We start from the raw sequence: 26456 nt of genomic DNA on the forward strand, positions 1-26456 counted from the left end.
CCGTGCTGGCGTTCTGCAGGCAGGAGAGGAGACAGAGTCAGAGTAAGGGGATCCGTGATAGAATGCACATGCTTTTTGACTGCCTTGTCCTCCAGCCTATATAAGGCTGAGCTCGTGCTTCTCAACACCACAGGTGTAGAGACTGCCAATTCACCAATGCTCTCATCTCAGGAGCTCTCTCATGCTTGTTAGAACCAAATCTCTCTCCACGCCCTTTTCACCAAGGTGTTCCATTACAGGTATTTCTTATAACTCTCACTTCTCCTAGCCATAGGCTATACAGGCTGCTACATTTCTCCCCTTTTTTATATACAAACAAAGTAACTTTTAATGTGGTAAGGGCGGTTCTTCCTGTTATCTAGCCCTTTTCTTTCTAGGCAAAAGATGTTAATTATCAGAGTTCAGAATTCCAGGTATGGGCTCTTTAAGTGAGGAAGCCCAATACAGATTTAAACTATTAGCCACTTCTAGAGGAAAGTGATTGTGATGTTAATTCCCTTAAAGGTCTTTTTTTTTTTTGAGACAGGAGGCTCAAGCTGGACCCGGTTATAGCACACAGACGCTGATAGGAGGTCGGTTACCCCTTCACCACGCAGGATAACCTAATATTCCACAAACATATTCAATCTAATCATTCTCCATTGTCATCCATTGATCTGGTTTAATTTCCCCAGCTTTACACTGAAGCATCACAGGTCTAACCAAGCTGACAGAGTGCTCCTATGGCATAGAATTGAATCATACTATTTTCTGAGAATGGTTTGAAATGAAAATATTAAACTGTTTTCTTTCATTTACCAGTGGGTTCTGATTCTGGCCCAACTGATAATTTCCCTACTATACAGGTGTTCCACCTCTATCAAATTAATAATGGCATTTGTTTGGCCCAATGAAAGCTTTTTTACACTTGGGACATACACTTGGAAGTTACATGCTCTTTGTTCCTTTTCTTTAGCATTCAACGTTCTTTTCCCTTTTCAACTCTTCTCTCTTACGGCCTAGCTTCCCACATTCATGGCATTTGATGTTAACTGGGGGATTTACCCTCCACTCTTCCAGCTGCCCAATTTGAGTTGTCCTGTCAATATAGCATTTACCTGCATCTACTATAAGATTCATCTGATGTCTCAACTGTATTTCAACTGCTGTATCTCATTTGCCATGATTTTTCTCTACTGGCTTTTTTTCTTTGGCCTTTTACTTTTTACAATCTTTCCTTTTCAATTCTTAGAACCTTTGGCTGCCTTAAAGAGACAGGAGCTCTTTAGCTGTTTCTTTTTACTCTGGAGTCTTAGTTGTTTTACAAACCTTTACTTCCATTATTTCTTCACCAGCCTCAATCTACCTCAATTCTTTTCTTTTTAAACAGAACTCTTAACTGCCAAAAAGGGAATCGGGGCGTTGGTCTCTCAAAAGCTGCTTCCTGCTGGCATTGGGCGAAGGTATTAGGGGAAGGCAGTTAGAAGTTCTCTTCCCTAACTTAATAAACTCTTGCAACCTATTCCCAAACTTTGCTGTTTTACCGAAGGTTTTTCTCACCCCTGAGGCTAAAGGCTTGTTTACTAAAGGTTCTTATCTCCTAGTTCTATCTTTTCTCTTTCCTCCTGTCTAAAGGCTTTTTTCTGCTTTTTTTTCTCCAGCCGCTTCCCGGAAGAGGCTGAAAGCTTTGGGCAGCTTTTTTTCCCCCACAGAAGTAGTTAGAATTTGGAAAGAGAAAACGTAGGAAAGAAGAAAAACCCCGAATGAGAAAGGCCCGCTGTTGGCTGTCTTTCTTAGATATTTCTTTTCCCTCTAAGTATTTCTATTTCTCTTCTCTTTTTCTTATTTTGCTAAAGCTTATTTCCCCCTCGGTCCATGTTCACTGAACCCCACTTCTGACACCACTATGTCAGGGCCAGGGACTGCTTGGATCTCGGGCCCAGCTTAGGTAGGCTCTGGACACGGACCACTAAGCTACCTAGCTCAGGAACAGTTTCTCTTAGGTGCCTGAGGGCTACCTACTTTAGCTGGAGAGAGAGAGAGACAGAGTATCTTAGAAAGAGTAAAGCAGTCTTCTTAGAACAGATAGATCTTAGTCTTTAGCAGAGCTTGGTAATCTTCAGCAGAGAGACACCGTGCTGGCGTTCTGCAGGCAGGAGAGGAGACAGAGTAAGTAGACCCGTGATAGAATGCGCATGCTTACAGACTGCCCTCCCCTCCAGCCTAATATAAGGCTGAGCTCGTGCTTCTCAACACCACAGGTGTAGAGACTGCCAATTCACCAATGCTCTCATCCCGGGAGCTCTCTCATGCTTGTTAGAACTAAATCTCTTTCCATGCCCTTTTCATCAAGGTGTTCCATTACAGGTATTTCTTATAACTCTCACTCCTCCTAGCCATAGGCTTATACAGGCTGTTACAAAGGTGGCCTGAATCCTTTGGTTAATTGAGAATATAGCATTTGTTCTGAGTAGCTGGTAGATTTCCAGAGAAGTAGGGCCTTGATATACTGAATGGGGTGGAATATTTAAAAACATTTATTTAGGTGTTTATTTTGAAATAATTATAGACTTATAAGAAGCTGCAGAAATAGTACAGCGAGGTTCCACGTGACCATCACCCAGCTTCCCCAGTGATAATGTCTCAGATAACTACAGTGCAGGGTTTCTTAAACTTGGCAGTGTTGGCATTTTGGCCACTCGTGTTTGTATGGTGTGCCCATGGGGGAGGAAGGAGGTTGTCCTGTGCACTATAGGATGTTGGCAGTATCCCTGGGCATGACCCACTGGATGCTTCTACAGTGTACTACAATGCACAGGGCAACAACCACATTGGAATCCAGTTGCACCTTCCCTGCTGTTGTTGAAACCAAAAATGTCTCTAGACATTGACTGCCAAATGTACCCAGGGGGTTGAGAGTCACTGCTATATACAGTACCAAAACCGGGAAGTTGACTATGGCGTGATACTATTAACTAGATTACATACCTTATGCAGATTTGATCAGTTTTTACATGCATTTGTTTGCATGTTCTCTGCGATTTTAAACATGTACAGATTTGTGGAAGCGCCAGCCCCACTGGGATACAGAACTGTGTGATATTTTTCTGAGGTTGCTTAGGGATTTTGGGATCATAATTTCTGAGATCCTCACTATGAACATTAGTTCACCCCAGAGACAGAACCTAAGTGGTCATCAAGGACAAGTTCTTGTACATGGCGAGATTCTGACAGTGAGCTGCCTGGCCTCTGTTCACATACTTCCGTAGATGGGCTATCAACATTCACTGGAGGAACAGGGCTAATTGCAAGATTGTTCTCTCTCATATGGACCCGACAATGTGTTTCTCTCAAATTCCATTTATTCGGCTGTTTCTGGTCAAATTCTGGATTTTCTAGATCCCTGAAGAAAATCTTACATTGAATGGGTCCCAAATGTGAGTCTCTGGCTTTGGTTTTCATTATCCCGGGGTTAGGGATGGGGTGAGGGGCCACAGATCGGGCATGCAAGCAGTCATGGGCTGTACTTGCTTCCCACACCATTTCCACATTGATGACCTTGGTTTGTGGCCATGCTGTTTTTGGAGACTACAATAGACAGAGAAATAAACCATTGTTATATAACTCACCTTCTTTCTCCCACTTGGCAGTAATGAACAAATCAATAAACTGAATTATTGATTTGAATAAGTGATTTGAAGAACTTTTCCTTCTGCCTTTACTGCACACTGGGTTAGAAGTAGGCTTGGATGTGTAGCCTTTAGATTTGGGTTCCTCTTGGTCCTTTGTCTCTTCTTTCTTCAGGCACTGGCAAGAATGCACCACTGTTCAAATATGCCCAAACCCACATCCCCGCCGTAGCCCTGGGCCCAGGGAATTTGCAGGGTGGGCAACAAGCCACGTTCGTTTGTATGTCTGTCCCGGGAATTCTGGAGTTTGCCTTTTGTACAGTGTTGGGCTGTAGTGGTGGGGAAAATAACTAAAGAGCTGTTATTTGAGCTTGTTTACTTGTAAACAAAGCCCTTTCTGTTGTGTGTGCTGCAGGCCCCTGGGTGGAAAGGGTTTCACATTTAGCCTTCCCTTAGTCTCTTTGCAGGGTGGTTTGCAGTGTTGGCCTTGGATGGAAATGTCTTGTCGTGGGCAAAGCTGAAGTGTAAGGATTAGGAGATTGTGTTTGTAAATATTTCAATATGTATTTTTAAAAACAATCATGGTTCTATTAGCACACCTAAACAGTTAACTAGTGTTTTGTCCAGGTGAACTCCCTATAAAATTCCAAGGGAGAGGACGTCGTTTCCTGTCCATTAGCAAGCAGCTTTCTAAGACACCACCTCCCTTTCCAGAAGGCTTTCCAAAGTCAACTACTAATTCTGGCACATTCCCTCCTGCCTGTGCCCACGGTTCTACAAACCAGGGCTCGTGCAAATAATAAAGAGGACACACCCACGTTTGGGGAAGTTGGCTTGGATGGTGTCGTCCTTAAAAATAGCCCCCATGTTTCCTTTGTGTCCCACATGCTGTGCCTGACAGAGCTCATGGGGGCTGATGCCTTGCGTGCTGGGACAATGGCAGCCTGGCCCTAGAGCCTAGATTTTTGAAGTGGGGGCTTCCTCTGGATGTCCTTGAGGGGCCAGGAAGCCTGAGCTCTCAGGTTTAGTGTCACCTGAATCTGAGGTGACACAGGTTGCAGAGGCTTTGGCCTCTGTGGCCCTCTCAGGCCCTCCTGGCCACTGCAGCTGCTGCTTTGGGCCCATGAAACTACTCCTGGAATTAGGGTTTCTTTGTATGGCCTTGTGGAAGGGCTGACTCCACAGCTAGCTGGCAGGTACCAGCTGGCTACTCATCGGGAATCACAGGATGTTGGCATGGCACATAACAGCTTCCAATTTTAATTTAAGATCCTGATGTCACCGATGTGTGTGGAACACCTGATCTCTGCAGGGTACGTGGAGGTGATCCCCACTGAGTTTGTTTGGGATTCAGAGAGCGCTGGGGTCAGAGTTTGGCTCTGCCGTTCATGGACACATATGACTTCTCTAGGCCTCACTTTCTCACTGTGGCACAGCAACAGTAGTAACCCAAGTGTCCCAGGCAGGTGTGCAGTGACATGGGTCAATGCCCAGCCTCCCAGCCTCTGGAGGTATGGCCCAGAGGCACCTGACCCAGCTTCCTTGGACACCCCAGCCAGGAAGAGTCCTCTGCCAGGCAGCGCAGTCTGGTTATTGGTTTTTCCTTTCCCCTTTCTCATTGCTTTTGCCTTTTCCTGGTGCTTCTTGAAATCCTCTCCTGGGCACAGTGCTGTGCCCCAGGCCTTCTTGTCTCAGGCTCTGTTTGCAGGCAGACCCACTCTGGCACATACGAGCGGTACCCTGCACAGTGAAGGCTCAGGCCCAGCTGCCTGTACCAGGGTGTCTCTTTAAGGCAAAGGGCTGTATTTGGGTGCAAGTCAGGAAAGCAGCTGCTGACTGCATGGAGGGTGGGAGTGGTGGCTGCTAAGGTACTAGCTGACCCCATTTGTCCCTTATGCCCCTGGTCTGATGGGGCCTGTGCCTTCTGCAGGAGTGGCTGCCCCAGAGGAGGGTTTCCCAGAGAAGAAAGACCCAGTGGAGAGGGACGGTGGCAGGATTTGAATTGCTCGCTTGCTTGGTTTTGCTCTAGCTCTGGTAAAACGCACTCAGATAATTTTGCTAGTTCCTCCATGTCCACCCACAGTCTCATGTTGCCCCCAGACCAGTGGCTCTCAACTTCCTAATGCCACAACCCTTTAATACAGTTCCTGTGGGTTGCGACCCACAGGTTGAGAACCGCTGCCCTAGACCATTGAGGTCACTGATGCATGGACACAAGTGCACCATCCAGCTGCTTATGTCCACCTGATCGCCAGGATCCTTGCTTCCTCTGGGAGCCACCTGTCCTCAGAGTTGGATAAGGGCACAGGTGACTCCTAATAACATGCTATGGAGCAGGTATCTCCAGCTGCTTTGGTTTAAGTTTTCCCCTGCAGGGTCCTCCTGGCTCTCCCTATGTGAGAGTTTCCAGGACCCACTGGTGTTTGTGGTGCGTCAATGGCTGTAGCTATAATCTGCCCTGAGGTCTTCCTCCTAATGTGGGTCCTTTAGCCAGAGGCAGGCAAGGACCTCTGAGCCCTGGGCAGAGCCCTTCACAGGAGACACTGGGCATGGCTTGTTGGACTGGCATTTCCTGGGGAAAATGCAAAAATGCAGCAAAGCATTTTTCCCCCAGGTTCTGGGGAGTTGCTACCATAAGCTCTTTGTACAGAGAAGGGAAAAATAGTGTTCTATGAACCAAGAATTGTATTTATCACTGCAGACCAGGATAGAACACGTGGCCTGCATTCAGCTTGTGACTTTAAGGGGTTCTGCTTTGTCCCGTTGCCCAGACGGAGGCGCTGGTTGGGTTCTGGCTCCTCTGCACGCTGTTTCCATCTCGCTTTCTTCTTCTGTTTGTGCAGAGCAGATGCTGTCCTTCTTGTTGTAAGAGAGGAAGGGGCTATGAAGGGGGCCCATGTGACGTCTGGGAAGGGCCTAGAGTTGGGGGCAGTCTCAGCTCATTTGTGACCTTAGGCAGATCTGTTCTCCTGTCTGAGTCTCAAAGTCCCCATAAAATGATGCTCATAAAAAACTCTGGTGTCCTCAGTGGGTCCTGGCCGAGGCAGGATGTTAGAATTGATGTGAAAATGCCCTGTACATTGTGAATCATGCTACACACATTAGCTGCCATCCTTCCAGCAGTGGGAATAGAGCTTTGTGGCCTGTGGGTTCCATAATGACATTCAAGGTTGGAAAAAAAGAAGCTGCCTTTGTTCAGTGAGTGCTTTGTTCGCATCACTTGTTTTCTGCTGTGACTTCCTTTGTGGCACTGTGGTTGTCTCCTACTGATGAGGGACACAGAGAGGTGGGCAGGTCACCTGAGGACTCGAGGAGTTTGGGACACACCTGGCTGGACCTGGACTGGGACCTAACCCCTGCCTGTTGCTTCTTGAGTGAGGGTGCCGGGCCCAGCCTGCTGTCTCGGCGCCATTCATCCCATCCCCGGGAATTCCCATGTTGGTCCCCAGGGAAATCAGACTCTCTGGGGAAGTAGGACATTTGCGTGACATCTAGACCGTTACTAGAATCCCAGAGCTGAGCAGAGCTGGGTTTGCTCATGGGTCTGGATCTAATATGATGTAGTGTCTGGGTGCTACCTGGGGTGTGGTAACAGAGTGCTGCCTGAGGCGTGGTGTGGGTGCTGCCGGGGCTTTGGTGTCAGGGTGCTAACTAAGGTGTGTGGTGTGGGGTGCTGCCCCAGGACAGGTGTGCAGAGCTGTGGTGGGGCGTCCAGTGCCCCCACAGGTGTTCCTTGTTTCCCCACAGGCACACCTGTCCTCCAGCTGCTGCACATCTCCCACCTCTGCAAAAGTTCCCTGGGGAGGCTACATCTCCGATTCCCCAGTGGGTCAGTTTGTAGCCAGAGGCTGACTGCAGTAGAGAGGGTGGCCCTTTGTTTCAAGTGGGGGCAACTCTGTGTGCGCTGTTGCTCCAGCACTTCCTTCCGGGGCATGTGCTGAGCCAGACTCATGCTGAGACTGAGCCAAACTCACGCTAAGACTGTAGGCTTGCTTAATTCCTTCCCCAACCCCATCCTCCTTGCCTCCCTCTCTCCCTTCCTTCCTCTCTCAAGACATCAGTGCACCCAAACCCCTGCATCAGGCTCTGCTTAGAGGCAACTTGGGCTGAGACAGATGCTTTCAGAGCCCATCAAAGGAGGGTTTGATTTTGGTAGGGAGGTTGGGAAGACTAGTATAAGGGGCTGATGTGATGTCAAAACTGAGATTTATAAGATTAGTAGGAGCTAATTAGCTTGAGTGAAGGTAGTGCATTCCAGGAAGATGAGCAGGAGGCATGAACTGAAGGCTGGAAGGCGGCCAGTGTTGCTGGGGCAGAGAGAGAGAGAGTGTGCAGGGTGCAAGGAAGCTGGGGAGGTTAGAGGAGTGTGGCAGTAGGACTCCCACTGGGGGCAACATTGTCACCCACAGCCATCAAGGCAGGGCCTAGGAGAGGGAGATGGGAGAAGCCTAGCATGGTATAAGATGCTAGCTGGATTTCCACTTCTTGTTCCATCAATTTTATACAAGATCCCTGGGCCTCAGTGACGGTCAGATGTACCTTCCAAAGCATCCTGCAATCTTGTGATGGTGACAGCTTGTACATTGGTTTTATTAAGAGAGTTTATTTTCTTGGGCGTTTATAACAACATACTTCCTTTCTTTTAACCAGAGACCCCTTGGAGTCCAAGGTACCCTCTTTGAAGTCAAGGGAGCAGAGGGGACAATGGCTGTGCAGGAGAGGATGGTTGAGTTCCCAGCACCCTGAGCCTGCCCGGCATATGTGGAAGTAAAGCCATCTCTTTCTCTCCCTTTTTAGGTAAAAAAAGCAACAGAAAAGGCATGAGAACCAAGAACACTGAGAAGGCTGCCAGTGATGATCACGGTGTCCCTGTGGCCCATGAAGATGTCAAAGAGAGTAAGTGAGGTGCCAGAGAGCCTCTGCCTGAGTCACCTGTCCCGGGAGGGCAGGCCCTGGTGCAGCAGCCTGACTCCAGATTCCCCAGGCATGGGGCTGCCTGGGGCCTCCCATCTATTCTTACCCATCATGTGGGGGTGAGAACATTCCAGCAGCTTCTGTGGTGTGTTCACACCTCCGCAGCACAGCAGACCTCACAGCCAGATTGGCCTGATTGATTTGCCTAAAGCCATTTCTGGATTTCCTGGACTTCTTGGTTGCTTTCCTACCTCTCCCACCTCAAAGACAACCCCATTTCCTCTCTTAGGGGACCCCTTAGCGACCCACAGCCTTGGGTGTGCATTTCTTATTTCCCTCTGACCCAAAAGCCTCTGGGGTCAGAGATTAAGCCTTCTGCTTCCAAGACAGGCAGTGTGAGGTAGGCATAGTATCTTACAGTCATGTGAACATATTGGTCCTTTACCCACCTACCTTAGAATGTTCAGGTATCACTTCTAGACTTAAGAGTAAGCTCTGGTCCATGTGCTGTAGCTGTTACTATTACCATGTCCTTAGTATTCTAAACTGGTATCCAAGATCGCATTTATGCTAATATTAGTAATAGCAGGCACTTATTAAGTTTCCAGGCTCTTGGCCCAATATTTGACATCTCCCAGTGCTCCTTTAAGTGAGTATTATCATTGTGGTATTATTATTATAATCATCCGTATTTTGCAGATGAGGAAAATGGGACTTGGTTATGCGGGTAATTTGCCTGGGGTTATGCAGCTTGTAAGTAACAAAATAGGGATTTGAACCCAAGATTATCTGATTTCGGACTTTTTGCTTTGCAACATGTATGCTCAAAATAAACAGTACATTTCAGGAATTTGCATTCACAGAGGCAGGAGTTGTCTTCTGCTGACATGTGAGCGGGTAAACCATGTAACAGAGTTGGTCCTCACAGAGGGAGTTGCAGGCATCATTTGGGGCTGTGTTTCTAACCAGGAACTTACCCTGAAAGCAATCACAGAGGTGACTAACAGGGCTTGATAAGGTACAAACAGAAGTCAACAGCAATAAACTTCTGCAGTCACTCACCCAGTGCAAAGTCTATTTCATCCTAGAGTGGGCAGGTGTGTACCGTGCCCGGGGAGGGGACCCAGCAGATTTAGGAGAGTGCACCGTGCAGTGCAGTGCTGGCTGTGTTTCTGCCGTCACCCTCATGCTGTGGGCCTTTGCAGTTTCACCTAAATGGGGGATAATAGGGCCGCCCACCTTGAGTGGGCCTCTGACATTGACTTTTTGTGCTCTTGCCCAAGCAGGCTGTTACAGCACCAGCTGTTTCTCTGGGGTCACAAATGTCACATGCTATCCTCGCCTCTCTGGTTCTTGATGCTATCATATCTGGGCCTGGTAATTCTTTACTGTCTTGCTAGTTCTAAAATGCTTTTACTCATATTTTAAAACATATTTTGTCCAGGTTTTTTAGTAGCTTCAGCAGAAGGCTTGGTTTGAATTCTTTATTATCAGAGTGGTAAGTTTAAAAAAAAATTAAAATTCTAGGAGGCACTGGCATTTTCAGAAAGATTTTAAAAGATGCATTTTTCTTTCTTTTTTTTTAGAGACGGAGTTTTACTTTGTCTCCCTTGGTAGAGTGTTGTGGCGTCATAGCTGACAGCAACCTCTAGCTCTTGGACTTAGGCGATTCTCTTGCCTCAGCCTCCCGAGTAGCTGGGACTACATGTGCCCATCACAACGCCTGGCTATTTTTTTGTTGCAGTTTGGCCAGGGCTGGTTGGAACCCACTACCCTCGGTGTATGGGGCCGGCGCCCTACTCACTGAGCCACAGGTGCTGCCCGGAAGGTGCATTTCTATATGCACACATTACACACTGAAATCTGAACTTGACGCTTTTCTGCTGTGGATATACTCCCTCCATGTACCCCACCCTCCCCTGGGCCCCTCAGAGTGGTCCCTGACTTTGGCCTCACAGCCCTGTCAGGTTAGGGACACTGTTCTCCAAGGCAGCCAATGTGGCCCTGATTCACTGAATGTGCTTGATGTGGTTTTCAGCCTGTGAAATTTCTTCTATTAATGAAAAAAAAAAAAAAAAGAAGGGATTGAAGACAATTAAGGATAAAAGCAACTACTGTGATCTCTGATCTGTGGATGGTGGTCATGGTGGTGGTGTACATGGTAGCAGGGTGACATAGCAGTGAGGAGCAGAGGCCCGGGTCAGGTGCTGAGCAGTGCGCTCTCAGATGTGCGTGGGGCATTCTCAGGACCCTGAGTCCATCCTCCTCTTAGCATTTCCTGGGGTTGTACCAGGGGGCCTCAAGGGAATTGCAGCAGAATGTTGGGGTGATACAGATGCCAATATGTCATGGTCAAGGTGGCCAGTGCAGATGTTAACCACATTGTGCTGTGTGAGTGAATGGCATTAAAAACTTGTCTTTAATGTGAAAATCATGCCTGAGGAACATTCATGTTAAGGGAGAGAATATGTCCCTGACTGTCACTGTGATTAAGAAATGGTGTCAGCTATGGCAAGTAGCCAAACTATTATCTATCCTAATGTTGTTCTATAATAGTTTATGAAATTGGCTGAATCGTTGTTCTAATTCTTCGCCTCTCCCCATGTCTTTACCCTTTGCCATGTAACTTTTCAGCACTTTTACAAAAGGTGAAAGTCCCTTGGCTTTGGGCTGGTCCGTGTGCCTTGTTTAGGCCTAGGGAAGGGACCCTTGGTGAAGGGACCATGCGTTTATTCTGAGCTGAGGCTTTGCTTGTTTCATTTGCTTTGTGGGCCTCTGCTATCACCATGAGAAAAACATGCACGCCCAGACCCCTGGTCCAAGGAGACTGAGTGATGAGTGGAACAGACAGAGGCCTAACCTGAAGCATAGGGCCACCCAGCTGAGCCAGTGGATCTACAGACACCTGGGAAATAAATGCTGGTTATGTGCCATTAAGTGCCTGGGATTATTTGTTACGCAGCAATAGCTGACCAACACAATGAAGTTAAAGAATAGTTCTTTTTTTTTTTTAAGACTTCATGATGTTTTATAATTGAGCCACCTACTTATCAACACTTAGGTTGTTTCTAATCTTTTGCTCCTATTTCAGCCTCACAGTGAAATTACCATATGCCCATGATATTTACCATGCATTGAGGGCAGAATAATTACCTACTTGGCAGTTCCCACCATAATCTGTTCCATTTCTGGCCTCTGCTTCCCTTTTTTCTTGGCCACATGGGCGCTTTTTTCTCCCACATGTCCTGCTCATACATTCTCTCTATAGGGAACTGGACGGGCACCTAAGTTAGTGATTGAGAGGCAGCTTTGGCATCAGGTTCTATACTAACTGGCTGCCAAGGCTCTGGGCAAGATACTGACTTCTCTGTGACTCAGTTTCCTGCTCTATAAAGTGGGGATAATATCCTCTTTATAGGCCTATTGTGAAGATTAAATAATGTCTGCAGACTGTAGGACACAGGATGTAGTAAACTCTCAGCAAATGTTAGCCATGATTTTGACTTGCTAGCTTGTGATCTTTTTGTGCTTTAGAATAGGGATTGACAAACTTCTTTAAAAGACTACAGTGCAAATATTTTATGCTTTATTGGCTAAGAGGCAAAATCAACGATATCATATATGTATTTGTATAACCATTTAAAAGTTAACCCTTAAAATATATAAAACTTCTTTTTATCTCATGGACTATCCCAAAGCAGGTGGTGGGCTGGATTTGGCCCTCACACAGGGTGTAGTTTGCCACCCCGTCTTAGAACTTCCGTGTTCTGCAAATGCTGCTTCCAGGAAGCCTTCCCTGATTACCTCTTTTTTGCTTTCCTGCGCGTCTTTCTCATGGTCCCCTTCTCTCTCACATCAGTCATTCCTCTGAATAGCTCTTTGGTTCGGAGAGGCTATGAATGCTTAAGAGCAGGGCCCCTGTCTGATTCATCTCTGGATACCTGTGCCTCACATTGGGAGCAGTGCTTGGAGAGAATGGCAGGCTTGCTTGTTGAGCACCTCCGGTGTGCCGGAGCTAGGGTTCTGGTGTACAGAACAGGTGTTCTGCTATGCTCAGGTGGGTTAGAACATGACCTACAACAGCAAGGCTGGCCCTCCAAAGAAATTGGTCCTTGGCTTTAGTTCCCAGAGCAAAGTCTGTAGGAAAGGCACAAGATCTCCTGCCCAGGTGGAAGGAGGATTGGCTCTCCATGTTGGTGAATGAGAGCTTGCTTGAAACATCTTCTTCGTGTCTGAGCTGGATGAGACTTGGGGCCTCAGCTAGGCATCATGCTTGGGGATTGGCCCCCTTAATGCATGTGTGTGTTTCAAGACTTTTTAATTGGATCACAGCTGGTTTGTTTTTCATCCAAGCTCTTGTTGTAAACCTCTTCTCTTTGTGGCATGAGCATACATGGGGCTTGGTTTGGGTCTCCCCCTCAGCAAGGGTGACACGGTTATTCCCAGCCCCCTGATTCTGGAGGTGAGGTGATGAAACAGACACATCTGTAGGTAAGGTCTCCATGGGAGTGAGAAGGCAGGCAAGGGGCCAGAATTGGGACAGAGTCACTGCCCTCTTGGCAGCCTTCAGTCAGGAAGCCCGGAGAATGTGGGCACCAGGAAACCAAGGGCCTCTCTACCCTCTGCCAATTTCTACTATTGGCTGAATCTCATACATATCAAAAAGTTATTCTTTAGTCTCTAAAGCCAAACATGTGCCTTTGAAGGCTTTCTAGCATTCCTTTACAATGTGGGGAGGTTTATTTTGATCTTACAATAATGGTTTCGTGGCAGGGTCTTCACTGGGTTGCACTCGGGTCCTGGGCTGGCTACAGCCCGCAGTTGTGTGTAATTCCACAGGAGCAGTGTGGCCAGCCTGAGACGAGGCTTCAGGAGACTTGATCTGAAATCAGTGCCAAAGTGGACTTGCTGGCCCAGAAATACTCCCCAGACAAGGGCTTAGGGGATAGAGCTGGGACGTGCTTGATGGTGTCCATGGTGGCACGAGACGTCTCGGCTTGTTGGTATCGCCCAGCTGACCTTAAGTGCAGCTCTCACTGACCAAGTGTGGGCTGGTCTATGTGTGTGGGAGAAATTCTAGGGCTGAGCTCCTTTGAATCCACACCACAGAGGCCAGCACGTGTGCTTCTGCTGCTCTTGGGACCGTCCGACTCATCTTCTTTCCATCTCTTATGGCTGCTGTGACAAGACCCTCTTATTCTATTGACTTGGGATGGATTCAGCAGAAAATCAGATTTACCACATGCCCTAAAACTTTACACAAAATTGAGGTGGGAGCTGTTCTAAATGAGTTTTCCTTCCTGGATTATGAAACATTTGACTATGAAAGCGGGGGCCACGTGCTGTAGACTGATTGTATCCTTATAGAGTCTGTGTGTTCAAGCCCTAACCCCTAGGGACGGGGTTATTTGGAGGTGGTGCCTTTGGGAGGCGATTAGGTGCTGAGGGTAGAGCCTCATGAATGGATTAGAGCCTTTAAAATAGAGACCCCAAAAGCTCACTTGTCCTTTCCTTTTGAGGACACAGGGAGAAGATGCCTCGATCTTTAAACCAGGAAACAGTCACTTGCCAGATACTAAATCTGTTGGTACCTTGATCTCCTAGTTTTCAGAAGTGTGAGAAATAAATTTCTGTTGTCCACTCAGTCTGAGATATTCTGATTCAGCAGCCTGAGGGGCGAAGGCAGGACTCAGGTGGAAAGCTGATTGCTTCCACACCAGGTTGCAAAGCTGCCTCTGCCAGATACCAAACCTCCAAATACCCCTGGCTTTGTTTTCAGGCTTACTGTTCTTTATAATTAATTCATATTTCTATCCATGCATGAAATACCTCACTCTCTTAATTACTAAAGCTTTATAACAAATTTTGATATCTGGTAGAGCAGAATCTTATTCTTTAAAAAAAAGTTTTGGTTATTGTATTTTTTAAAAAATGTTTGTTTCTTTTTATTTTTTTTGAGGCAGGGTCTTGCTCTTTCATACAGGCTGGAGTATAGGGGCACAAACATAGCTCATTGCAGCCTCAAAGTTTTGGGTTTAAGTGACTCCTTTGCCTCAGCCTCCTTAATAGCTAGGACTATAGGCAGGTGCCACTGTGCTTGCCTAATTTTTTTTTTGAGATAGAGTCTCACTGTGTTTCCCTGACTGGTCTTGAACTTCTAGACTCTGACAGTCCTCCCACTTCAGCCTCCCAAGTCACTGAGATTATAGGTAGGAGCCACTATGCCTGACCCCAGTTTTGATTATTCCTGACTCTGTGTGTACTGGTACACACACACACACACACACCTGTTTATACCAGCTAGTCAATTTCTATAAAAACTTCTTTGAATTTCGATTAGATTTGCTTTGATGCCACAAATCCATTTGTAAGAAAATGAATATATTTACAACACTGAATCTTCTGATCCATGACCATGGTATATCTCTCCATTTATCAGATTTTTCTTACTCTCTCTCATTAATTTTCTCAGGAGGCCTTACACATCTTTAATTGTGTTTATTTTTTGATGCTTGCTATTCCGTGATACTTTTGTGCTCTCTATTGCTAGCATACAGGTGCTAGCAATAGTTAATTTTTGTATATAGATGTTATATCTAGCAACTTTGCTAGACCTTCTTAATTATAATTACTTCTGTAATTGGACTTGGGTATGAAATCATCATATACATTAAATGACATTTTTAGATTTTAATTTCATTCCTCTTCCATTACATAACTATACCCATCATTATTTATTCATTCTCATATTGATGGGCATTTGGTTTGTGTTCTGTTTTTGGCTATTACAGCTAATGTTGTTAGGATCATTCTTGTATATGTCTTTTGGTGTATGTGTGATTGCATTTCTGATGGATGTATACCCAGAAGAATTTCTTATCATAGGCTAAGAGTATTTATTTTTAATAAATGCTGCTGGGGATTTTCCCAAATTGATTATACCAATTAACCCTCCCAGCTGCGGTAGGAGTTGCAGTTACTTCACTTGCTTATCAGCCTTTGATATTGTCAGTCTTTAATTTTATTCCTATTAGTGGATATATACTGATATCTCAATGTGGTCTTAATTTCCTGGTAGTTAATGACTAACGCTTACTTGACCTTCAGATAACTTCTTTTGTGAATACCTGCTCAGATCTTTTGATCATTGTTTTTCTTATTGGCTTATGGGAAGGTTTTTGTTTGCTTTTCTTAAAAATGCTCTGGGTATAAGTTCTGTGTTGAATATATGCATAGCAAACATTTTCTCCTACTCTTTGGCTCACCTTTTGTTCTAGCAATGCTGTCTTTTGAATAATGTGCTCTTAAATTCAGTATTAGCCAATCATACCTATCTTACATTGTGGTTAGTCTTTTTTATTTCATATTAAAATTTTTTCCCTACCCCAATGTTGCAAAGATAATTTGCTGTGTTATCATCTAGCTATAAGGTTTCCTTTCACACTAACAAATTTTCATTAAAATAATTTGATTTAAACAAAATATGAAGTAAATAATAGTGGAGGTGGTACTTGGATATAGAAAAAAATCATGAAGATGATAAAAAGGAAGTGGTTGAGATTTGATAAATGCCATTTTGAATCAATGATTCCATTTTTGGGCTTTATAAGAAACATATAAAGAATAAAATACTAAGGGCAGTGCCTGTGGCTCAAAAGGGTAGGGTGCTGGCCCCATATGCTGAAGGTGGCCGATTCAAACCCAGCCCCAGCCAAAAAAAACCAAAAAGAAAAGAATAAAATACTAGTTTTCTTTGATGTTGCAGGCATGGAGTTGTCAGTTATATTGGGTGATAGCTCACATTCATCCATTTATTTGGGAAACATTGGTGGGCAATGGGAATTCAAGGTGAAAACTCACCATTGCTGCCCTTGAAGCTCACAACCTCCTCAGGCAGACGGCTGGACAGAATGGGCTCAGGCAGGAGGGTTGGAAGACGGGGTTGGTTGTGCAGGAGGAAGTCTCCGGAGGCTGTTCAGAGGAGGGGGCCACTGAGCTGGCCATTTAAGGAGGAGATAAGTGGTCAGAGCCTTTCAGGTTGAAGGAGGCTCTGATTCCAGACCTGAAACACTTTAGCCTCCATGGGCTGAAACCTGATCCTGGGAGAGCGTCCTCTGTGGGATCCCCTGGGGCCTGGGAAGGGAGTTCTGGGGTTGTGTGGGATCACAGGTAAGGGACCTCACAGCCAGGTTGTAGGAGACTCTCTGAGGCACTGCTTGTCTCAGAAGACTCAGCTAGTAGCATCAGACCAGTGTCAGGGCCCCTTTCTGTCCACTGGTCAGGGTCTCTGGGAGGGGTCAGGGTATCCTTTAAGTTCTCTGGGGGCTTCCGTTGCTCAGGGTGAAAACTGTTGTCTGGAGGAGTCCAGTGGTAAAGGACCAAATGGTCATTTCTAATGCAGTGGGTTTTAAAAAGCTTTCTGAGGGTGACTGGACTAGGCTGAGCATAGCTCAGAGATTTCCCAAGACCCAGAGAGAGGCTGTGGCCCTCTGGGAGCCAGCAGTGTCTGGGGCGGGCAGAGAGCCACTGCACACACATTCTCTCTGCTCTGGGGAGCCGCCTCCACACTTCATTGACCAAAGAGAATGTCAAGTTCAGAAAGGCAAAGGAAAGAATTCTGCACGTCAAAGCTGTTCTGTTTATAGGCAACAATGAAAGCAAAAGTTCAGGAGGGCTGTGAGCCTGTTCCTGGCAGCGCCCTCGATGTCTTGAGATGATCACAGCAGGCCATGGATGCTGAGTTCCGCTCTGCCAATGGGTGATGCCTGTCCCAGCTGTGGCTCTTTCCTGGTGTGACCCCACACACCACCAAGCAACTTGCATTCCTGGTGTGACCCCATACACCACCAAGCAACTTGCATTCCTGGTGTGACTCCATATACCACCAAGCAACTTGCATTTGTGTTATACTGTTAGTTTTTGATTGACACGGAGATGGCAGAAAGATTATGCTTAGCATTTATGTCACACTTGATTTTCAGATTCTACCTGGGACACTGAGTAGCTGTGTGACCCTGTTCAGCCCCTCTGCATCTCAGTTTATTTGTGTGTGTACTGGGGATGATAACACCAGTCCCTTGTGGTCATTACGAGATTAAACGATGCAATGTCTGCAGTGGGTCTGGCTCATGGTAGTTGCCTGCAGATTAGTCCCCTTATTCCCCAAATCGCTGTGCTTCCAAAATAGTTTTCCTGACGCGATTCTCACAGCAGCTTTCTCCACATTCCCCACCCCTGACAGATTTGGGATAACGGGGGTGGGGTGTGGGGAGTGATGCCCCAGTTTCGGAATCCTAACTTACATGCTGTATTCTGACTGTGCCATGTAACTTCTGGGTCACAAAGAGCTCCATGATGTTAAAGGCAATGGGTACTTGCAATTTGTTCGAGAGTTGATATGCACATGTGAAAATTTATGGAAAATGAGGAGGAGGAGGAAGGATGAATCTATGCCAGTGGGTTAATGTCTGTTTTGTAAAGTCGCTGCAATGTAGACACAAGAGATCGATCTAATTAAATGTATGTGGGGAGGATGGAGGTAGAACCAGGCAGGGGGTATCATCTTCCTCTCCCGGGGAAAAGAGCAGAGGGCTGGGGAATGCCGCCCTGCTCCACTGGCACGTTCTGAGAGCTGTGTGCTCCTCAGGAGAAAAGCAGATTCATCTTTAATGACTGTCACTCTCCTTTCCTCCAGATTGTGACATGTCTCTGATCTCTAATTAATATTTTCCTGAAGTGTTCTTTTCACACTTTCTCCTGTGTTCTTCTCACCCACGTGCTTCTCAGGATTAGAGCCTTTTTCTTCCTAGAAGCAACAGAAACTTGATTTGATGGCTTGTGTTTGTAGGAGATGCAGGGAACCCAGCCTGGCCCCGTGGCCGCCAAGTCTAGTCCTTTCAGAGTCATTATTGCTGGCTGCTGTCCTCAAAGGGCACCGCTGGGGAAGAGGAGCTGCCAATGAGTTTCCCATTTATTTCAAGCACTCTTTGAATCTAGCAATTACCTCATTGATTGACGCTGTAATACAAACACACATTTGCAACAGAGATGTTCTCTTTTCCTTTGTGATTATAGACATTTTTTTTTTTTTTTTGAGACAGAGCCTCAAGCTGTCCCCCTGGGTAGAGTGCCATGGCGTTACAGCTCACAGCAACCTCCAACTCCTGGGCTCTAGCGAGTCTCCTGCCTCCGCCTCCCAAGTAGCTGGGACCACAGGCGCCCGCCGCAACGCCCGGCTATTTTTTGGTTGCAGCCATCATTGTTGTTTGGCGGGCCCGGGCTGGGGATTTGAACCCGCCACCTTAGGTGTACGTGGCTGGCGCCTTAGCCGGTTGAGCTATAGGCGCCAAGCCCTGATTATAGACATTTGAACTAAACTTGGAAGCATGTGTTTCTCCTCCCTGTGCTTGGCCACCAGTGGGACACTCCTGTCGTCCTCAGTGCTGTGTTCTGAAGGGCGGGGGAAAGGTCCCAGCAGTGGGAAGTGGAACTCTGATTGGCAGGTCCTGCAACTGGGACCAGATGTTTCTTTGAGAACTTAAAGCAGGAGGAATTCTTCCTTCCCATCCTGACTTTGCCTTGCTTTTGGAGTTCTTTACCTGCCAGAGTCTTCAGTCTTTTGGGGGGGGGGAAAGTACTGTCTGAGGCTCTCGCTCTGCCTACGTCCATGTGGCTTTGTGTCTGTGTCGTGGGCACACTATTCCAGCAGTTCTTTCAGCAAGGGCCTGGGGTCACGGTGGGAGGGGTGGGTTTCCTGAGTCCTCCTGTGTCTGAAATGCCCCTAATTACTTTGGCTGCTGACAGCTAGTTCAGCTGGTAGTGCAGTCCAGATTCCACTTTCTTTCGCTCAGCCCTTTGGATGCATGAGCGGCTGATGAGAAGTCTCCCGCTGGTCTGCTTGCCGCTCCTTTGGTGATCTCCCAGCGGTCCTGGACAACCCCGGGACTGTTCTGGGAGAGTTTGAGTCCTTTCTGCCATCTCTGCCTTTTCAGATTTCTGGTTTTGAAGATGTGGAGGCTTCCGTGAGTCTGGTTCATTCTCACTGGGAGTTTGGTCTGGCTGGTTGTTGCCTCGGAGAAGCTGCCTCTGGGGTCTCGTGCTAACAGTGGTCCCCCATTGTGGCCAGAGTCCAAAGGCCAGCATGTGGCTCAGACATTAGAGCCCAGGAGAGCTGGCCTGAGGGAATAGGAACTGCTCTTGCCTGCCACCTCTTTTCTGCACACCCCAGAATGCAGCCAGAGGCCCACATTAAAGGGCTTCGGGAGCATAGGGTCACCCTTCCTGCGCATGTGACGCTGAGGCCTCCAGACTGTTCTATATGTCTAAGATTTCCTACCCCCACCTCTCTCCTGAGTGGCGAGTGCACTTTCCTGTGGTTTCCTGATCGTCCTGCCTAACTTTCTCTCCAGCACAGTACTGTTCCCCTTTGCAGGTGAACCCACAGGGAAGGGGCAGGTCCTTCTGCTCATTTTGGACATCGAATGACTGACTTGTCACATATCGTTAGGACGATGTTCTCAGGGTAGAAAGAAGGGGCTGAAAAACCCTGAAATTCATCAGCATTAAGTAGTCAGTCTGGAGACCCTTTCAGGACTCTGTATTTTGAGTTAATTTAGAATCTTTAAATCAAAAGATCATTTCCTTTTGTCCTTTCTCTTCCTGTCCCTTACTTTCCTGTTCTCCAACATAGGAAAATCCTTCCTTATTTTAACTGTGGGGAAGCTTAGGTCAAACCTTGAGTCTAAGTCACAGAGACGGGCTTAGGAACTGTTCCTGGAATACTGAGATTCCGAGAGGGGATGTTTACATTGCTGATCTTTGCATAAAGGAATGTGGGATAGAGAGTTTGTGCTTAAACAACTTTATGCTTAAACTTTTTATTAAAATAATGTTTTCAAATGTGATTTGGGGAAGATGGGTAACTCCTGGCTGGTTAGTGGATAGTTTTATCTGAGCCTAGCAGGATCCTGCCTAGGGGTGGGGGTGGGGGGCGCGTGGTGTCCTACTGTGTTTCCCCGAAAATAAGACACCATCTTATGTTTATTTTTTCTCAAGAAGATACACTAGAGCTTATTTTCAAGGGATGTCTTCCTCTTTGTGCCGAAATGCATGGCGTGGCTATGCAGATACGCTGCATAGCCAAGCCCATCACTAGGTCTTAGTATTGGGGTAGGGCTTATATTTAACAGATGCATAGAAATCCTGATGGGGCTTATATTTTGGGTAGATCTTATTTTGGGGGAAACCTGGTAGTACCAGGAGGGGGTGCAGTAGAGTTTGTCAGAATACATTGATGTTCACAGGAAAGGCCAGCCATGATGGAAGGAAGAGAGGGCAGGCTTTGAGGCTTGATGAGAGAGAAAGAAACCACCTGAGCAAAGCTGACCTTGGGGCTGTGGCTCTGTGACCCCTCCTGGGGTTGTGCCACCTGGGTAAGGGGACAGAGTACAGAGGAAGAAGAACTAGAGCCTTCAGCGGCAGAGGGCGGGAGGCTGGCTGGTGGCTTCAGGGCTGCATTCTTATCTGCTGCTGAAACAAGCACTGAGCTCCTGGTGCTCACGTGGCATCGCAGGCTGGTCTCCAAACGAGCTCTTGAGTGGGGGCCTGAGTTTAAACTTTGTACACATGATTTGACCTCTGCTAGTGTGGATGGAAGCTGGGACATCTCGTACATGAGTCTAGATGCCCACGGTGGATCGTTAGTGGGAATAGGAGGGAGGTTTCTCTTAGGGAGGAAGTCTGAGGGTGGCGGGAACAAAAACCCAAACCGGAATGGACGGTCTGGTCTGAGAAGAAAGAGAAAAACAGGAAAACACCTGTTGTGGACACCAGGTGGGCGAGGGCAGGGGCAGGAGCAGGGTGTAGCCCAGGGCAGCAAACTGTAGGGCCGGGATAGAAGACACCAGGAGAGGACAAGGGTCTGAAAGGGCCCCAGTGGCCAGGGCCATGTGAACCGAGATCGAAGCCCCAGCACAGAATGCAAATCTAATGAAAGGATGGGTGGAGAGGAGGTGGAGATGGAGGTGCTGACCCTCTGGGGTCAGCCAGCCAGCGGGGATGGCTAGACAGCCAATGTCCTCATAGCTGGGCGTGGCCTGTGCTCGGCCGTATCTGCCCTTGGCACAGGACATGCAGCTACAGATGGCTGCCCCACATAACCTGGCGATTGGGAACTTGGTGTCCCCTGCATTTATACCCTCTGCTTTGCTAAGGGCACCCTGGTTCCCAATGAGCAGACAGGTGACCACGCGAGTCAGGCCCTCTCTGGAAGCACATGAAAGGTTGAAAAGAAACCCTGAGAGGTATGGAGTGGGCTGGAAAGTGCCTCTGGAGTCGGGTGTCCTCACATGGGTTGCTGGTGGCTGCTGCCTGGATGACCCAGCTCTGTGGCCTGTCCTCCCGCACCTGTCCTGTGTCCTGGGCTTGGTCCTTCTGTGAGCCTCCCGTCTTCCCTCCAGCGAGGCCCCTTCCTGGCAAGGCTGGCCAGCACTGGTTTCTCACAACCGCAGGGCCCTCACTGACAATGCAGGCAGTAGCTCTATCTTGCCTTTCAAGGACATCCTGTGGATCTGTGTGGACCATCCGTTTCTAGCTTCTTCGTAAATGGCACGGACTACGGAGCAGGCTTCCAAACAAAATAAAGGCTCTAAAGATAGTGTCTTCTAATAGGGGAAAAATCCTAGTGTTAGAGTGTTGGGACCACTGTCTGCCCACATGTGCGAGCAGGCTGAGCTCGTGTGTGTTTATCTGGGCTCCCCAACAAAGGCATCGTCTGTGCTGGGGAGGGAGGGCGTCGATCTTCTGGGTCTGCTGTGATATCTTTGGAGGAGTGGAAGAAACTGGCTATTGGTCAGATGTGGCAGCTGCCAGGGCTGCAGCTGGGGGACCCTCTACCCAGCCACCTGCATGTGGTGGTCAAGTCCCGGGAAGGAAGAGGCATCAGGCATGTGAGTTGCTGTTAGGTGTGTCCCCGCCAGACCCCTCATTCCCACTTTCTTTTCACCTTTTATGTAGCTCATGAGAGGATGCTGTACAGCTTCTGTATAGCAACAGAAAAGTAACTACTAAATATGTAATTTTATTCAGGTAGATCCTTTTTTGAATTAAAATATTCATATACACATAAGCTGTTTTCTTTTTCTGGAAGAACTGTTTTGAATAGTAATTACTGTCACTTTATTGAGCTAGTAAATAATAGGTAGATGTAAAGTTCATGTGCAATTTACTAAACTATTTTAAATTGCACATGAACTTTATGTGCGCGTGCACACACACGTCTGTCTGCCTATCTGGCAAGCTGTGCATCTGTCCATGTCTGTCTGTTATAAATGATATGTAGATCATTTGACTGTATAAGTGATATAACTGGTGGTCATTTAGCTGGTGAATACAGGGAATGCACCAGCTGCTGTGTCAGGTGGGAAGGAAGGACCTGGTGGATGGCTGTGAAACAGGCTCATCAAAGTGGCAGCAGGTACCTTTTGGATTTCCGTTGCTTGGTCATGTGGGAAAGTCTCAGATCTTTCCTGAGCACCCTGCCACTGCCTGAAATCCTCGGTCCCTTGAAGCCTGAAACCAAAGCTGGCTGAGTAGAGATGAAGAGAGGCTGTCCCCAGGACATAGGAACATGCCCCACAGACTCTGCTGCCAGGCCAGTGGGAGGCAGGGGGCCAGCAGGTGGGGTCTATTGGGGTAGGCTGTTCATTCCTGAGATACTGACTGTCTTAGGCAGGACAGGCTGAGACCAGGTGACAAGGAGGAGAGCAGGGAGCGAGAGGGAGAGGTGTGCAAGGACAGGGGAGCCAGGTAGTAAGGCAGCCCAGGCAGCCCGAGATCCCAGCGTCTAAGCCCAGGCCCCCAGTGGCAATCTGTAGGACGTCCTGGACTCCAATCCCCCTAAAAGGATGGGCAGCCTGCCTATCTGCAACCTTAACCCACACACCCTGCCCTGAACCCCTACCAGGGCCTCCTGTGGGTGCTGTGAATAGAGCTGAGTGTCCAGAGGCAGGCAGCATTCAGGATAAGGTCTAGCAGGGCAATGGGGGTGGGCTTGGAACTCAGGCCAGGGCCCGAGCCACAGGTGCTGCTGGATTACAAGAGGGGCCAGCTGGGTAGAGCTGCTGCTGCCATGGCATGAGACAGTTCTGTGACAAAGTGTGGCTATTGGAGGCAGGCAGCAGGATTTCTGAGTAAGGTGTGTGAGCAATTACCCTTCTTGAAGTTGTCAGGGACTTGAAGTCACTTTCTGGTAAGCAGGATTGAGAACTAGTTTACATTCAGTACCCAGGAACTGCCATCATGTGGGTCAGACTAATGCCTTCTGTTCTCTATGCCTGGAAGGTCCAAGGGCAAACCCCCGGGGTCGGGGGACGAGCAGGTAAGGAGGTTGCCTGCTGTGAGGTCAGCCTTGATGCTTCCAGTGCTTGCTGCACAGACCCCCGCCTTGCTGCACGGTCCCCCATTCTCTGGGGCACCCACTCCCTGCATGTCCCCCTTCCCCATGTAGCCCCTGCTCATGTGGATCCCTGCTTTGCTGCACAGACCCCCCATTTGCTGCATGGTACCCCCCCCCCCCTTACAGGGCCCCTCTCACAGAAGCCAGCTGGAGCAGCATAGCTCCTGGCACCATCTGTAGCTGGCTCTGCTCTCTACAATGACCAGCTGTGGTAGTGGCACTGTCCCTCCCTGTGTGTGTGCCCCTCTGCTTCATTCCCCAGCCCAGGACCCTCCCAGCAGGTGTCAGCAGGGCCAGAGGCAGTGGACCTGTGTTTGCTAGCCTGGAGACTCTGGGGCTGGATCCCAGGTCTGGATCTGGGTCCTGGTTTCGTCTTGTGAGATCTCAGGGGAAGAACTCTATGAAATCTCAGGCCTGGTAGGGCTGAATCCCCCTGGCTGCAGCACCCGGCAGCCCTTCTTGCTCTGGGCCACAGAGTACCTGGCAGCTGGGTCTCCCAGGCTCCGCCTATTGCCTGAGTCCAGTGGACCCTTTTCCCTGGGGTGGGGGCGTTATTCATGATGAAGAGACACCTTGTGCTTCCCGGGTTCCCTTGGGACCTCTGGGCACTTCCACCTCAGCAGTGACCCACACACCTGGGTAACTTTGCCTCTGTTGCACTGCAGGATGCTGATACTTTTAGTAGATGTTGATTCTGTTCTCTTCTACTCTGGAGTTTTTGTTTCCTTTCTCTAAGGTCAGATGTTGTGGGGGCAGCATCCCTTTGGGACGACCCAGGCCCAGGTCGGGGTGGTGGGTAAGAACGGCACCCTGGGGTGGGTTGGGGCTGGGTCCTGGCAGTGGCTGTGGGTGCCCCTCATCTGTGGGGTGGGGTGGTGGGCTGGCCTGCCCCAGAGCTGGTGTTTTAGTTCAGGGACAAATGGTGTTTAGAGCTGTGCTCAACATTACCAGTTTTGTCAAAAACGAAAGAGAATAGACAGATTCTTTTTCTGTTTCTATTACATGGCTCTGCTCATTAGCATACACAGTACAAAGGCCAGAGTTTTTGAAGCAAAATCAAAAAAATCAAAGTTCTGATTAATTTGCAGCGCTCAGCCATGGGCTTGTTTGGAAATTTCTAACCAGTGATGCTCTCTGACTGAGTCATGCTGTGGAAGAGCCCTTAATTGGAAACAGCCTCAGACAGTAGCATGGATGGCAACAGAGAGGAGATGTCACAGCAGAAACACCCATGAGGCAGATGCTGACAAGGAGGAGAATCAGCCTGGCGTTAGCAGCTGAGTCCTGCCAGGGTGGGGCTGAGCCCTGTGCACAGAGCTCAGGGGGAAACGAAAAGGACGTGGCCAGAGTTAGAAATCGGACACTCACTTCTGTCAGCCTCTGTCTTTGTTTCTAACAAGCATTGTCCTTTTCAGGTTGCCCGCCTCTTGGTCTGGAAACCTTAAAAATCACAGACTTCCAGCTTCATGCCTCCACGGCGAAGCGCTATGGCCTGGGAGCACATCGTGGGCGACTCAACATCCAGGTACCAGCCCCGGATTCTGGGCGCACTGCTTGGACATGGCCGTGGTTCCTTGACTGTGGGTCAGGCTCTGTGCACGGGATTTAAAATGCATTATCTCCAATCCTCATAATATGGGAGGGTGTTTCTCAACAATCCTCAATTTACAGAGGTTAGCTCTGAAACTCAGAGAGGAAGTGCCCTCTTCAAAGATCACAGTAAGAGTGAGGTCGTCCGTACCCAAGCCCAGGTGGGTCTGCCACCTCTGCCTCTTGAGCACATCCCCTCCACATCCCCTCAGTCTGGAAGGGCAGGAGGAGAATAAGGAACACCTGTGGGCCTGGGCGGGGCAGAGACATGGCACAGGAGGCAGTGGCGTCTGTCTACTTTCCTCCCTGCCAGTGTGTCTCCTCTCTGCCACACAAACGTCTTCCAGGGTGTCCTGAGGCTTCCTCCATCATGTCCCCTGCACAGACCCACACCCTGCTGGCCATGTACATCTTGCTTGGCCTCAGTCCTTGAGGCTTGAGGGCACCAGATCCCTGGACCTCGCTGCTATTAGGTCTCCCCTCGTCACTCCCAAACCTAAAGCCTTGCTCAGGCTTTTTCCCTGACCCCTACACAGCACTCGAGTCTCCACTCCAGACTCCCTCCTCTTGCCTGGAACCCCCTCTTGCCCACCATCATGTCCAAGTGAGACAGTCCCTATCTGACCCAGGTATGAGTGTCCCATTGCTGCTGTGACAACCTGTCATAAACTTAGCCTTTAAAACACCACAGATTTATTCTCTGATAGTTCTAGAGCATAGAAGGCTCAGGGGGCTAATTCTTTCTGGAGGCCCCAGCCTTTTCTGGCTTCTGGAGGGAGCCCCACCCCTCGATTGTGGTTCTTTCCTTCTTCAGAGCCAACATGGCAGGTTGAGTCCTTCTCACATTACCAGCTCTCTTCTCTCTTTTGATTCCTTCTGCTACTTTGGAA

The 26456-nt window shown here is 48.2% G+C and overlaps 1 protein-coding gene across 1 annotated transcript in view; it reads left to right on the plus strand.

The window, feature by feature from the left end:
* Window positions 1–26456, plus strand: part of CPXM2 (carboxypeptidase X, M14 family member 2) — a 117672-nt gene that overhangs the window by 3459 nt on the left and 87757 nt on the right. The window contains exons 2-3 of the mRNA XM_003794077.2: window positions 8406–8504; window positions 25392–25501. Of these exons, the coding sequence (XP_003794125.1) occupies window positions 8429–8504; window positions 25392–25501 (186 nt within the window). The 5' untranslated portion in view covers window positions 8406–8428. The remainder of the gene's footprint in view (window positions 1–8405; window positions 8505–25391; window positions 25502–26456) is intronic.

Source organism: Otolemur garnettii, unplaced genomic scaffold (genome assembly GCF_000181295.1).
Source record: "Otolemur garnettii isolate 467f Iridium unplaced genomic scaffold, OtoGar3 scaffold00075, whole genome shotgun sequence".
In the NCBI taxonomy this organism is placed as follows: Eukaryota; Metazoa; Chordata; class Mammalia; order Primates; family Galagidae; genus Otolemur; species Otolemur garnettii.